The sequence below is a fragment of the Mustela putorius genome, unplaced genomic scaffold (assembly GCF_011764305.1).
Source record: "Mustela putorius furo isolate JIRA1106 unplaced genomic scaffold, ASM1176430v1.1 tig00000127_pilon_pilon_pilon, whole genome shotgun sequence".
NCBI lineage: Eukaryota > Metazoa > Chordata > Mammalia > Carnivora > Mustelidae > Mustela > Mustela putorius.
Genome location: NW_025421288.1, coordinates 7,112,847 through 7,127,635, shown reverse-complemented (window position 1 = coordinate 7,127,635; position 14,789 = coordinate 7,112,847). Strand labels below are relative to the sequence as shown.

Genomic DNA, 14,789 nt, shown 5'->3' with positions numbered 1-14,789 from the left:
GGCTTTGTCCACTGTATGGGAACAGCTACTCCGATTGGCCATCACAAAAGTGGCTGCAGACAACAGGTAGGATAGTTGGGTTCCAGTCACACTTTATCTGTAAACACAGGCAAGTGTTTATGGAGCTGGAGTTGGGTCCCCTCTTTGGAGGGTTGGGAAGAGTCTGGGATAAGTGTGGCAGTGAGTGAGTCTGCTACTCCGTAGCCTCACAGGATGAAAAATTCTCTTTCATCATCAATTTGGACGCTTTGTAGGGTATGCGTAACTGGGGTCAGCATAATGTTATCGGTAAGAGGTGGGGTTTAGAGTCTGACAGGACTGGCTTCAAGGTTTATTGCTAGGTCTGTGACCTTGGGCAAGTCTACACTTCAAGTTCCTTATCTGTGGAATGCGGAGGGTGGTAAGGCAGTCTGCAGCCCCATAGAGTAGACTCGATGGAGATGGTAGCCAATGGTCTGACCTCACGTGTTCTTTGCTTTTCTTGCTCCCAAACGCGTGTGATGGGACTTTTTTCCTTAACGGAGAACGCGTAGTCTGCACTTTCCTGTTTAATTCACGCGCTCCCTGCTCTTCCCATTGCGAGAGGTGGAGTCTCTCCCCTTGTCAGGTTGCCTTAGTTCCTCATTCGCTTTGTTTGACTGACTTGGCATCCCTGTTTTAGCGGCCATTAGTAGCCCTTCGCTGCTTCTGTTTTGGGCTGCTATGTGAATTTCATGCAGAAGTTGGCTCCTGGTCCTCAGTCCCCGGGCTCTGTCCTCCAAAGCTCTCTGTTCTCGAGGCTCCCTTTGAGCTGTCAGCCTCAAGTTTTCCTCATTCAGACTTGGCTTCTGTCCCGCACTCTGGCGGCCCCTTCGCCCAGATGCTCCCTACACCTGGTGTGCCTCTGAGCGGGGCTGTGTGTGTTCTCTGCTCAGGCCCTGTCCAGCAGCGTCAGCTCCAGCAAGCTGTTCTCCAGCAGCACGGCGCCGCACGAGACCTCCTTCGGAGAGGAGGTGGAGGTGCACAACCTCCTCATCATTGACCAGCACACCTTCGAAGGTGCAGACGAGCTCCTTCGTCCTTTCTGAAGCGCCTGTTCTGGGCTCTGATAGATTCCACAGTTGGATAGACCTTCTGACAGACCATTCTAGGCAGAGTCAAAAGGAGGGCGGGAGCCCCGGGTTGGCCGGGAATCCAGGGTGTGGGGTCCCCTCCTGTGGTGTGGGCTGGTGAGGGCCGGTGAAGGCCTAATAGTCTGGGGAGGTGGGAACAGTAGGAGCTGGGGTCCCAGCACCACCCACCCCGTGCTTGGGCCCAGGCTGGGGCACCCCTGGAATTCAGGGTTACGTGTGCGTGCAGCTTAACAGCCGGTCATGCCTCTGGCTCTCCTTCCAGTGCTTCATGCCCACCAGTTTCTGCAGAATGAATATGCCCTCAGCCTGGTCTCCTGCAAGCTGGGCAAAGACCCCAACACGTACTTCATCGTGGGCACGGCCATGGTGTATCCCGAAGAGGCGGAGCCCAAGCAGGGTCGCATCGTGGTCTTTCAGTATTCCGATGGTAGGTGGGCACCATCCCCGGCTTTGAGAGATCTGGAATTCTGGGAAAATAACAGACCGTTTTGGCTTCAGAGCTTTAGTTAAGCAGTAGAAGAGCCTGGGCGTAACTGCTGTGACGAGAGACTTCCTGTTCTTCCACTCAAGCTGTGGACGGGCTCAATGAGTTCAGGGGGAGGGGAGTGAGCAGACACAGGAGTAAAATCTGGCTTGTGTTTCTTCCTTTTCTACGCTTTGAAAGGAAGACGATGGGAGAGGTGAACGGTCGGTAAGAGATTCTGGTGGCCAGGATCACAGGAATCTTAGATTTGCTTTCCACTTGGTTGCTCCGCCACGTAGGTCCTCTTTCCAGCTTTAGCACTTCGTGTTCCTGTCTCTGCTCTTTTCCCCTGTGCAAGATGGTTCCAAGGACTTGCTGTCAGCCCCCAGATCTCGGCTCAGATGGCCAAGATGGAATTCGGTCTCCATCTTGAGAGTTAGATCTGCAGTGTTTGGGGGGGAGGCAGACCTTGGACACAGTCTGCAGTGTGGCGCGTTCTATCGGGGCTCATAGTTGTGGTGGAGGTTAACCGCAGTGGACGCTCTCTACTTCCTGCATTCACAGGCGTGGTTTGGGAGCAGGAATTTGAGCCAGAGGGAAAATCAGGATTCTTCTGATGAGTTGAAGTGTGGGTTCATAAAGGAGACTCTGAGTCTATCTTTCTCCCCTCAGGAAAACTACAGACTGTGGCCGAGAAGGAAGTGAAGGGAGCCGTGTACTCCATGGTGGAATTTAACGGGAAGCTGTTAGCCAGCATCAACAGCACGGTGAGGTCCATGGCATTCGGTATCACAGCCCAGGTTGCACACCGTTGTCTAAAGAATATGTCTCCTTTATGTTCCCTGAGGCCACCTGCGTGTCAGATTTTAAGAGTTCCGGGAATGGAGGGTAGAGCTGGGAGTCCGGGGAGCTCACGTTGGTCCAGATGTTAGCCTTGGTTACGGGAACCTCCCCCTGAGAATCAGACCCTAAGTGCTGTGGGCACTGAGGAGAGGGTGAGGGCCACGGACAGCCCCTGTACTTCCAAATATGTGGTGGTGGGTGACTGATCCGTGTGAAATAAGGTGAGCCAAACCATGCTATCCCACGTATGCCCCTGAAATACTGGTCCCATAGAGTCTGCTTCTCTGCTGTGACTCCACCTCCCTTGGAAAAACTTTTTAAAAGTTCCATAGATACGTTTGTGAAGTACGGTGTTTTACAATCCCTCTTGGAGCTCCCCCGTGCATCATGGGATATTCAAGGTGCTGAGAAGTCAGGGAGTGAAAAAACATCAATTAAGTACTTAAAATCGAGGCCTTCCAGTAGTTGTTTATTTATTCACAACCTATTCGTTGAACGCTTGTGTGCCCGGTACTGTTAAGATGTTGGTATAGGGGGCACCTGGGTGGCTCAGTGGGTTAAAGCCTCTGCCTTCGGCTCAGGTCATGATCCCAGGGTCCTGGGATAGAGCTCCGCATCGGGCTCTCTGCTCAGCGGGGTGCCTGCTTCCCCATCTCCCTCTGCCTCTCTGCCTACTTGTGATCTCTGTCTGTCAAATAAATAAACTCTAAAAAAAAAAAAATGTTGGTTTAGCAGAGGACAAATATGGACAAAGAAAACGGACTGTTTGCTCCAAGCTTACTAGCAAATAGTATATATGTGTTCTCAAGATGGTGAGAAATAAAAACGGGGCAGGGACTGGAGGAACGTCAGAAGGAGCGCAGGGTGGGGATGGCTGTTTTGTCACAGGGTCAGGGTTCTTGCTGATAGACTGACTTCTGGGCAGGTTCCTGAGGGAGGGGAGGCAGAAGCCATGCCTGGGTCTGGGAGAGCGTAAGGGCAAGGAGCCTGAGGTGGGAGTGGTCCTGCTGTCTTCGTGGGGGCGAGCTGGAGGGGGCGGGGAGGTCAGTCGGGCAGCCAGGCGACTGGAGACACTGGTCATTTAAGGACTTTGGTTTTTACTCTGAGGATGATGGAAACTTCTGGAGGGTTTGAGTAAATGTTTGGATGTGATTGGACTTCGGTCTTGGAAAGATCACTTTACACCTTGCAAAAGGCTGGAGGGGCCCAAGGACAGAGGTGGTGACATCTGTGGGGTTCTGGTGGTCATGTCGACCGCAGCCGCTGGTCGCTGGGAGCCGCTGGTCGCTGGGAGCAGGGAGCCACGGAGGTGAGGTGTGAGGAGGGGAATAACGGGCCAGGAATTTGGTCTGAGCAACAGGAAGGGCAGCGTGGCCATTTGCTGATGGAGTAAGATGAAGTGGAGCAGGTTTGGAAGGGAAAGGGAAACGTTTCTTTACTCAAAACACTTGTGACGCCGTATGTGTGGGGGTTTTATCCCCACACCAACCTGTTTTCCAATCTTGAGACCAACTAAGTGTGCTCTAGTTTAATTCCGTTCTGACCCTGGCTGCCTGGAGCTCGGGTCCCATAGGACTGTCCCCGCCTCAGGCACCATCCCGAGCAATGGGGGCCAGGGGTGCCCAAGCCTCTGTCCTGCATGGCTACAAAGTTGGCTTCCCCCAGCCCCCTCTCAGGTTTGATACCTTGCTGACACAACTCCCAAAACTCCAGGAAACGTTTACTTACATTTACTGGCTTATCATAACAGGTACTGGCGGAGAGCCAGACGAACATCGTGTGAGGGCCACAGGGATCCTGAGTGCAGAAGCGTCTCTCCCCGTGGAGCGGGGGTCTGCCCTCCTCCCAGCGTGTGGGTGTCACCAACCTGGGCGCGCTCTGAACCCGGACTTGAGGGATTTTTATGGAGGTGCCATCACAGAGGCCTGATCGATCATTAACTGAATCTCTGGCCTGTGCCTTCCCCAGGGGATGGGGAGGAGCGCCAGCATATCCAGACTTTTTTTTTTTTTTTTAAAGATTTTATTTATTTGACAGAGACAGAGAGAGAGAGAGGGAACAGAAGCAGGGGGAGTGGGAGAGGAAGAAGCAGGCTTCTTGCAGAGCAGGGAGCCCAATGCGGCCCTCAATCCCAGGACCTTGGGATCATGATCTGAGCTGAAAACAGATGCTTAATGACTGAGCTACCCAGGTGCCCCGGGTCCAGGCTTCTAATTGGGGTGAACAGTCCACATCCTGAACTATCCAGGCACCACCGGGAGCCACCTCATCAGAACAAAGGACTCCTACCACCCAGGGAATCCCAGGGGATTGAGGAGCTCAGTGTAAAATGCTGCTCACCCGTAGGAGGTTACAAGGGTTTAGGAGCTCTGGGTTAGGGACCAGAGTCAGAGATCAAATGCATCGTTCCCCAGTGGGGAAACCAGAGGTCTGAGTTCGGACATGTGTCAGTCGTTTCGGTAGTCAGGAGGAGCGAAGATGTCAGGGTGGTCGCTGGATGAGAGGGCTGGAATCCAAGTAAGGGCTGGGCTGGGGATTGGCAGGGTAGCAGTTAAGGCCCGGAGTTGAATGGCAACGGTCTGGATGGGTGGCCTTAAGCTCACCCATGCGCTGAGAGCGGGCAGAGGAGGGATGGGAAGGCTGAGCCCTGGGACCCTCGAGCTTTTAAAAGTCATGATGAGTGATGAGGAAGAGGGTGCCAAAGAGAAGGGGTGACGACTGAAGTAGGAGAGGAACTGAGAAAGAAAACTTCTGAAAGCTGTGGGAAGAAAGCATTTCAGCTGGGGGGAGTTGGTAGATGGCAAGCGCTGCCCGAAGTCAGGTGACTTGAGAATTAAGAGTCGGGCGCTGGTTTTAGCAACGGCGAAGGTGGTGCTGCCCTTGACCAGAGCTCGTTTGCTTGAATGGCGCTAGGAGAGGGTTTGCTCAGGACTGGCGGGAGAGGGCCGCGAGCGTGAGAAAACGCTCTGGAGTTTCGCGATGAAGGAGAAGAGAGGGAGTGACTGGACGGGACAAGAGAGTTGTTCGCTTCTGAACCGATGAGAGTGGTCCGTTAGGAGGTGCTGGAGCCGTGTTGCTGAATTAGACCAGTGGGAGGTGGGACCCAGTACTGCATGGGCCTCAGACGGTGGAAGCACTGGAGGTCTCCTGGTTGTGTCCGTACTCTGAAGGAGCAGAGAGGAAGGGTGGAAGCAGAGGTAGTAGAGGTTCGGGGAGGTTTGGCTCCTTGTTTGAGGACTTGGAGTGTAACAGACCAGAAGAAGTATCCAGTTATTAGGAAGTCTAAGGAGGTGACTGCCATGAGTGGTCATGGAGTTCGAGCGCTCTGTTGTTGTTCCGCAGCTGTTGTCGAAGACAAGCCTCATGCCAGAGTCTGGTTAGGTCCGGTGAGCAGGATCAAGACAGGGCAATGGGGTTGGGAACCTGTGAGGTTTATGGTGAGGGACTCACTCGGGGTACCTGAGACACGGTGAACCTGAGGACACCAGATTCTGGAGTTATTTTTAATGACAGGCTCTGAGGGGTGACCACTGGGTGGACAAGATATCACAGGGACAAGGAGGGGTCAAGGAAGAAGAGAGGTTGGTATTGGGTCTTCTGTGTGAATGTAGAAGTCACCAAGAATGACAGGTTGTGTGGAGGAGAGTGGTGGGGTGAGGGTGTGCATGGCCGCTCGGGGCTGGCGGTGCTGGCAGTCTGTGGCGTGAGCTTCGGGACTGGCACGTGGGGGAGGAGGCAAGGCGGAAGTGAGAAAGGGCCGCCGGGAAGCTCTTGGAGGGCTGCCTTTCCTCTTGTCCCAGCTGTACGGGGACGGCGGCCAGGAGAAGCTGAGAGGGCCTGTGGTCCTTGTGAAAGAGCCACGCTTGAGTTAGAGAATGGGGGCGGCCCAGGGACTGTGCTAGGCTGGGAGTGGTGGCGGCGGCGAGAGCAGAGCCTGTGTGCAGGAGTTGGGAAGGCCGGGTGTGAGGTTGGGTCAGGAGCTGTCTAGGCCATTGGTGTGATTCTAGACTTTCTTGTTGCCACGTGAATAAAAGTAAGAAGCATATGAGACTGATTTTAGGAATTTATTTATTTAAAAAATATTTTTAAATATTTGATTTATTTTTTTTTTAAACTTTTTTTTTTTTTTTTTAAAGATTTTATTTATTAATTTGACAGAGAGAAATCACAAGTAGACGGAGAGGCAGCCAGAGAGAGAAGGAAGCAGGCTCTCCGCTGAGCAGAGAGCCCGATGCGGGACTCGATCCCAGGACCCTGAGATCATGACCTGAGCCGAAGGCAGCGGCTTAACCCACTGAGCCACCCAGGCGCCCTTGATTTATTTTTTGACACAGAGATAGCGAGAGAGGGAACACAAGCAGGGGGAGTGGGAGAGGGAGAAGCAGGGTTCCCACTGAACAGGGAGCCTGATGTGGGGCTCAGTCCCAGGACCCCGCGATCATGACCTGAACCGAAGGCAGACGCTTAACAACTGAGCCACCCAGGCACCCTCAGAATGTATTTTATTTAACCCAATAGAGCTAAACTATTTCAACATATGATCGATACAGAAGTTATTAGAAGATGATGTGTAGGTATGTTTCATATAGACTTCAGAATCTGATTGATATTTTGCATGCACAGCCATGTCTCAATTTGGGCTAGCCACATTTCAGGTGTGTTTTTTGCTTGCTTTTGTTTTTGTTTTTTTAAGATTTATTTATTTTTGGGAGAGAGAGACAGAGTGTGTGCCCATTGTGCATCCGAGCAGGAAAGGAAAGAGGGAGAGAGAATCCCAAGCATTCTCTGTGCCAAGTGCAGAGCCCGACATTGGGCTCAATCCCTCAACCCTGAGATTATCACCGGACCCGAAACCAAGAGCTGGATGCTCAACTGACTGTGCTAGCCAGATGACCCCACTTTTGTTTGTTTGTTTGTTTATTTATTTATTTAAAGATGTTATTTATTTGGGAGAGAGATCACAAGTAGGCAGAGAGGCAGGCGGAAAGAGGGGGAGGCGGGTTCCCCACTGAGCACAGAGCCTGATGTGGGGCTGGATCCCAGGACCCTGAGATCATGACCTGAGCCGAAGGCAGAGGCTTAACCCACTGAGCCACCCAGGCGCCCCCTTTTTGTTTATTTTCAAGATTTATTCATTTGAGAGAGAGCGTGCATGTGAACGGGGGGAGAGGCAGAGGGAGAGGGATGGGGGAGAGTCTTCCCGCTGAGTGCAGAGCCTGACATGACCCCATGGGTGGGACCACTGGGATCCTGAAGGGTCTGCCAGGGTAGGCTTCCCAGGGAGTTGAGTCTGTCTTCTCTGACTGGATATCTGTCTGCTGATGTAAAGCATCTGCCTTCGTTTGGAGGTGTGGTCGTAACTGAAGAAGCATTGCAGGGGACAAGACAGGAAGGCATGGGGAAGGGGGACCCTTTGGTGGAGTCTGGTGGCCACAGACTCCAGTGCTTGAAGAGTCCTTTAGTTATTTGACAGTGTTTGTGCTGGAATTTCCATTTCGTTTTCTCTACTCGTTGGGCTCACGTCAGAATGTTCTGGGAGTGCATGTTTTGAGAAGGGCTCAGAAAAGACGGTTCATTGCGAGGTGATTTTGTTCCTTTCTGATCAGGAAACTGGAGGTGGATCTTCTTTTTTCAGAAATATTTCTGCAGGTCCGTTATCACCCTTCAGTCACGAGAAGACCGTCTTTTGTCCTGTCCTCAGTATTACATGCATCACTGTTTATTTAGTATTTTCATGCTGACTCATTTTTTAGGTAAAGGGAAACTTTGTGTTACCAGTTGGACGTTCTTGCTCTATTTTCATATTTCGTAAATATATAATACCCAAATAATAAATATCCACACCAGTACCGCAGCAAACCATGTCACACCCCATGCTGCGCTTTCGGAAGTGGTGCTACAGATGGAGGGTGGCGGAGGGGGACATTGGTCAGTGCGAGAGCACTTGACCCCTTGGATTGAGAGAAATGAGATGTCCTTCACAGGTGCGGCTTTATGAGTGGACAACAGAAAAGGAGCTTCGCACGGAGTGCAATCACTACAACAACATCATGGCCCTCTACCTGAAGACCAAGGGCGACTTCATCCTGGTGGGCGACCTGATGCGCTCAGTGCTGCTGCTTGCCTACAAGCCCATGGAGGGGAACTTTGAAGAGGTAGTTGGGGGGATCGGGGCAGATGTGGTCCCTGCAAGTGTTTCTTTGGTGGTGAGGGGTAATCAAGCCCAGTGGGGGCAGAAGGTTTTTCCCTGGAGCGAACGCTCTGCGTTGATGAGGTATTTTCAGAGGTCCCCTCCCCGCAGCATAAATCTGAGTAGGGCGCCATTTCTGGGCAGCTGCAACCAAATGGGGCGTGCCGGCCGGAGGTCGGGGGTAGAATCCGTGTAGACTGGCAGTTGTGAAATGGGCTGCGTCTTCTGCGGGACAGGATCTTGGCTTCCGGGCGACCGCTGATTATATTTTCGTGTTGTACCTTATCTGTTTTAAGATCGCTCGAGACTTTAATCCTAACTGGATGAGTGCTGTGGAGATCTTGGATGATGACAATTTCCTGGGGGCCGAAAATGCCTTTAACTTGTTTGTGTGTCAGAAGGATAGGTGAGCGCGGGCTTCGGGACTGGTGGGGCGGGGGCGGGGCCCTGGGTCCGGTGACGAGGTCCTCTCTCGGGCATAGGTGCTGCTCTTCACCGGGGTAGAGTTCTTTCACCAGCGAATCCGAGCCACAACCGTCAGCCCCTCAGACGGGCTCTGCCGCTGTGGGCTCCTCGGGGAGTGGTCCTTGTGGGGGCCTCCTGGTGGGGCCGGGAGGTGCGGGGAGTGAGTGTCTCGCACGCCTTTCAGTGCTGCCACCACCGATGAGGAGCGGCAACACCTCCAGGAGGTCGGTCTCTTCCACCTGGGCGAGTTTGTCAACGTCTTTTGTCACGGCTCTCTGGTCATGCAGAACCTGGGCGAGACTTCCACCCCCACGCAGGGCTCGGTGCTCTTTGGCACAGTCAACGGCATGATTGGTAAGGTTGGCCCCTGCAGGGCGCCCTCCCCCGCAGGCCCCTGTCCTCAGACCAGCCTTCCGGGGGACGGAGAGCGGTTGGGCCCTCGAACCGAGCACCTCGGAGCTCACTAGCAGAGGCTGCCCCAGCTCGTCCCTCCTCGCGCTCCTTTCCCGGGCTGCCCTTGGTAGAAGATGCCTGCTGCGGGCTCCGCGCCCTGCCGCTGTCGGCAGCTCTCGGCTCCCTTTGCCGCTTCAGGGCTGGTGACCTCGCTGTCCGAGAGCTGGTACAATCTCCTGTTGGACATGCAGAATCGACTCAATAAAGTCATCAAGAGCGTGGGCAAGATCGAGCACTCCTTATATCCTTCCCGGCGGCGTGTCCTAGCACAGCCAGAGCGCTGCCTTACCCTTAGCTGCTTCTGGAAACTGCTGTTCCTTTGGGAAATGTCTTGACTAGTGTCCTGTGGGGAATAGGCTCTTGTGCTGTTTTTTAAATATACTTTTTTGGGGGGAAAAAATTAAAACCCACTAGTGGAATTGTATCGGGAATCCTCGTGTACGGTCACCCAGCTTACCTGGTTCTCCTCGGAAGTGTAGACTGGTGTTCTTGAAATACATCTGCCTCTGGTTTCTCTGGCCTTACATGTCAGACATGAAGTTCAGATGACCATGTTAGGAACATACTTTTGGAGATCTGTAGGGGACAGCATTGTCTGAGAAACCTCGTGAGAGAGGCCAGTGGAAGAAGAGGGGGAAAGTGAAGCCGGAAACTCCAGAAGCCCGGGGATCAGCCCTGCTGGCACACCCAGGATCCAAGTATTGCTGGACATTTGCTCGTTCCGGGAGATGGAAAGGGTCCTCCCCAGGCCAGAGGTGGGAGGGCTCCTGCTCTCCTCTGGGAGGGAGGTGATAGGCTGACGTGTTGGCTTCTGCCAACCAGCGGGGCTCTGGGCAAGCCTCCGTTTGTACACCTGTGAAGATCAGGTTAGGCTCCGGAGCGGGGCTCTTCCCAGGCAGGCACATCTGGCTGCCTTGGAGCACTTGTAGAAAATGTCCACGTACATCTAGGCTGTATGCCAAGGAGGGTCTGATCTGCATTAAAAACATTGTCTTGAACATCACCCCAGTTGAGAATCATTAGAATGGGTAATAATTTCACCTAATGTCTTCCAGTTCCAGACTGTCCGAAAAGCAATGTGATTTTTAGTTGAAAATGTTATTTCCTGTTCCCGTCCTGATGCTTGCTTTAGACTATGGTCTAGGCAGAGGTGGGGGTGACCGAGAGTAAGGCTGTTGGTGGATACCGCCCATTCCTTAACTCACCTGTCTACCTGGAGATCTTTTCATACTGAGCGAAAGACAGAACCCGCCACGGGCTTCATTGATGGAGACTTGATTGAGAGTTTCCTGGACATCAGCCGGCCCAAGATGCAGGAGGTGGTGGCAAACCTACAGGTGAGCTAGCTGGTGTGGTGTTTGGCCCCGTGCCTGTGACCCAAGTCCTTGGTGGGGCCGGCCGTGCTGGAGAACATCGGAGCACCGAGTGCTCCGCTTCGATCCCCCAGCGCTGGCGGCGGCCTTCCTGAGTAGTTTCCTTCCCCTGCAGGAAGGTGGAATCTGAGGGTCATGGCACCGCACTAGGACCTTTCCCTGTGTGACCTGTGCTGCGGAAGTGAGGGCGTGATGGGCACATGTGGGGTCCCTGTCAGCCCGCAGACAGGAGGCACGGGAATCGGGTCAGCATCCTGCCGGGAAGAGAAGTTCTCCAGTGGGGGGTTTTGAGATCTTGCTCACTGGAGTTGGTGCCTCGGGGGACATCCTAGAAGGTGGGGAAACATATGCCAGGTGGTGGCCTCCCAATCAGCTTTGCCATCCGTAGACCTTGCTGACTTGTACCTTTCAGGAGAGCGTGTGGGTTTCTGATGAGCCCTTCCTCCTTGTCACGGCAGTAGTGGGGCCGGGTGCCTCTTGCTGTGACTGTCCCGTCTCCTGGTGAGGGAGAGTGCACTCGTGGCCCTCACAGCCCTCCCCTTTTCTCCTTGCAGTATGATGATGGCAGCGGGATGAAGCGAGAGGCCACCGCAGATGACCTGATCAAGGTTGTGGAGGAGCTGACGCGGATCCATTAGCCCAGGGCTGGGAGCCCCCTTCCCAGGCCCTCCCCGAAGGCTTTGCTCTCCTGCCCTGCTCCCCTCCCCCACCATTGTCTTCTCGGCCATGGGAAGCCTTTCCCTACGCCAGCTATCCCAGAAGCCACAGTCTACCTGTGTGAAAATGGGGATTTCTTTGAACTAAAACCAGTTCACTGGAGACCTGGGAATGGGGTGAAGGCGGAATATTTTCTCCCTGGATTTTTACCAGTCCCAGAGGATTCCAACCATCACTTTGGACACCAAGCCTTGATTGGTGTTGCCTGCTGTCCTCCTTCCAGGGAGGGATTTTGCAGCTCTTGGGCTGAAAGGAAGCTCCGTGTGTGTGCTGTGCGTGCGTGCGTGCGTGCGTGTGTGTGTGTGTATCTTACACTCATGCATTGTCCTCTGCTATCTTTTTATTTAGGTTGGGGTGTGGGGAGGCTATGGGTAGGGGGGGGGAGGGGCGGGACGGGTTCATTGTCTCTGAAGTGAGAGCTTCCTTTTGCTTTCTCTATTGCCTGAGAGCTTTGGGTCTGGAGGCCTGACCAGGCCGTGAGCTGCCCGAGTCTGAAAGCTGGAGATGGTGGGTGATTTCCAAGCCACCGTAGCCTTTTTGTCTCTGGGGAACTGCCTTCTTCAGAGGGAAGGAGGTGGGGGGCCGTGAATTGGTTGTTAGTTTCTGAGTTTTACCAAATAAAGTAGAGTCTAAGAAGAAAGCTCTGTTCGCCTCCACTTCCTGCCGCCCAGCTTCCCAGTCACACAGTGCCCAGTCCAGGCACAGTTGTCTCCCTCCTTTAGGGCAGCGGCTGCTGCCACAGCTCCTTTCAGGTAGTGAAGTGACCTCTGTGTGTCTCCTTTGCTGTGTGATCATTTTTGGTGGGATCCCAAGGATAATGGGTGTTGGGTTTTCAAAATACAGCGGTTGCCCTTGACTCTGTAGCCACCATGTGGTTCCCAGTTGCCTCTGTCAGTGACCTGCCAAGCCTGGGAGTTGCTCGGGCTCCCTTTCCGGATGGCATTTGAGATGTGTGCACAGCGCCTGGCCAGCTTGCCCCCAGGCGCCACTGCTTGGCCAGGGCAAGTGGCTCTTCGTGTACCTCCCAGCTTCCTGTTGCCACAGGCTCTTTGGAGGCGGATTTTATTTTCTCTGGTTTAATCAAGTAAACCTATGGCGCCTTTGGTTTGAAAATACAGGAGTGGGACACATTTGGGGTTCACCCTTCTATCCAGCAAACAGAGCCTGTCTTCTTTCAGCTCAGTGGGCCCACATTTCCACCAGTGATCCAGTGGGAATAAAGGCTGCTCTGTCCCAATAGTGGGGAGTAGGGTTGATCCTAGGCATATTGGCAGGCTCCTTTAAGACCAGCCTTTGATACGGTGTCAGGAAAATTGTGGTTTCAAGTTCAAACTGTGGTTTTGAGAGATTCTAGCTTAAAAGAGAAAGGGCCAGGAAGCATCTCTGCTTTGGGGGTCTTCTGGAGTAAGCTTCCTTCCTTGGAGGCATTCCTTGTGTTTCCTTACTGTTCTTTTCCCCATCCTCTTCTGGGATTTCTGAGGGTGGGGGATAAGGGTCTTCAAGAGAAAAAAATCATCTCAAAAACCACAGTTTGAACTTGAAACTCAACACTGTGATTTGAATTCTTCAAGTCATGGTTTGAATTGAAAAGGCCTGCCCCCATGCCAGAGACCAGCTTTCATGGGGCAGGCAAGCAATGGTCTCCAGATTGATTATTTTAAAATGTTAATCCGAGATGGAGGATTGCCTATAAGGTGCTAAGATCAGAAAGAGAAGGCGGTGGGATGATGATTCTGGTGCTTTTTCATGGTCTGACCTGCACCATGGAGACGTGCTACACGTTATTACTTACCCGTGGCTTCAGTCTTGACTTTGGAAGCTCTGGAGTCCTTGCAGTTTTTTGTTTCCTATAATCTTGGGTATATTCACCGAGGATTGAATTCCAGCAATCTTTTGGAAACTGACATTGTCTTGCCACACTCCCACATCCCCTCTAAAAACCATTAATCACCTCTCCAGGGGTGAAAGGTTGCCCTTGGAGCTTTGCTGCAGCCAGCTGGAATGGGTCCTTGTAGGCGCTCATGAGCTACTCACTTCAGGCCTCTGCACGAATGGACCTTGGGGAGAATAATAGAAACACTGACTCATCACATGACCATTTGGAAGGGTCACAAGCCAGAGGCCGCCTTCCTGGAGCCAACAACAACTTGGATCCTCTGCCCTCAGCAGAGGGTCCCTTTTGTTCCGGAGAAGCCACAGGCCACAGAAGTGGGAAGGAAACCCAGAGAAGCTGCGGCCAGAGGATATGCCTAGAGCAGTCCAGAGGATATGCCTAGAGCAGTCCTTGAAGACGAACAGTATGAAGTTAGAGTCCCTCGGAGCTCAAACTTTGAGAAGCCTCAGGGTCTAACCAAAAGACCGAACAAGAAAGGAGCAAACACTAAGCGAAAGAAGCAAGCTGATGGGAAGAGGAGGAAGGTGAAAGCCGTAAGGTGGAAAGGAACCAGGGAAAGGAAAGGTGTTTCTTCTGAAATTCACCGGTAGGAATTTACTAAGTCTTAAACATCCTGGGCTGTTCTTGAGGGAAAATGGGGATTTTCTTCAAGCATGAAGTTGCATCTCAGCTATGCCCCCTGCTTACTGAGTATGGAGCAAACCCTTGCAGACAGTCCAGGTGAGCTGGGGGGTTGGGATGGGGCGGGGCGGGGGGTCCGGCGGCAGAGAGTAGTGGCGTTCAGGGAGGAGGTGCCAGGGGGTGCTGGAGTGTGGGAGAGGATGGCACGAGGTGGGACAGGTGTGTAAAAAGAATATTTGTCCAGCGTGTTGTGTTGAACACTGGGTGTCTTCTAGGATCAGGAAGGAGCACCTGTTCGACATTGAGTAGTGACCCAGGTAACAAAGACAAAGAGTGGTGCGGAAGATTTTGTGGGCTCAAGAGAAGGAAGGGCTCGTGTTCGTCCCTATTCTTAAATAAATCAGGGCTAGATTCCCAATGATGTGGACACTGAAATACTTTGGGGGGGGGTAAAGGTTTTTTCATTTGAGAGAGTTTCCCCCACTAAGCTGGGAACTCGACATAGGGCTCGATCCCAGGACCCTGGGACGATGACCTGAGCTGAAGGGAGATTCTTTTTTTTTTTTTTTTTAATTTTATTTATTTATTTGACAGACAGAGTTCACAAGCAGGCAGAGAGGCAGGCAGAGTCAAGCCGAGAGAGGAGGAAGCAGGCTCT

General features: G+C 52.9%; 1 protein-coding gene across 2 annotated transcripts in view; it reads left to right on the top strand.

Moving 5' to 3' along the window:
* DDB1 (damage specific DNA binding protein 1) overlaps window positions 1-12,256 on the top strand; it is a 38,080-nt gene extending 25,824 nt beyond the window's left edge. For both annotated transcript variants that reach the window (XM_045063191.1, XM_045063189.1), the window contains exons 19-27: window positions 915-1,038; window positions 1,375-1,539; window positions 2,248-2,342; window positions 8,403-8,573; window positions 8,905-9,014; window positions 9,258-9,427; window positions 9,665-9,767; window positions 10,740-10,863; window positions 11,454-12,256. In XM_045063191.1, the coding sequence (XP_044919126.1) occupies window positions 915-1,038; window positions 1,375-1,539; window positions 2,248-2,342; window positions 8,403-8,573; window positions 8,905-9,014; window positions 9,258-9,427; window positions 9,665-9,767; window positions 10,740-10,863; window positions 11,454-11,537 (1,146 nt within the window). In that variant the 3' untranslated portion in view covers window positions 11,538-12,256. The remainder of the gene's footprint in view (window positions 1-914; window positions 1,039-1,374; window positions 1,540-2,247; window positions 2,343-8,402; window positions 8,574-8,904; window positions 9,015-9,257; window positions 9,428-9,664; window positions 9,768-10,739; window positions 10,864-11,453) is intronic.
* Window positions 12,257-14,789: the final 2,533 nt, after the last annotated feature.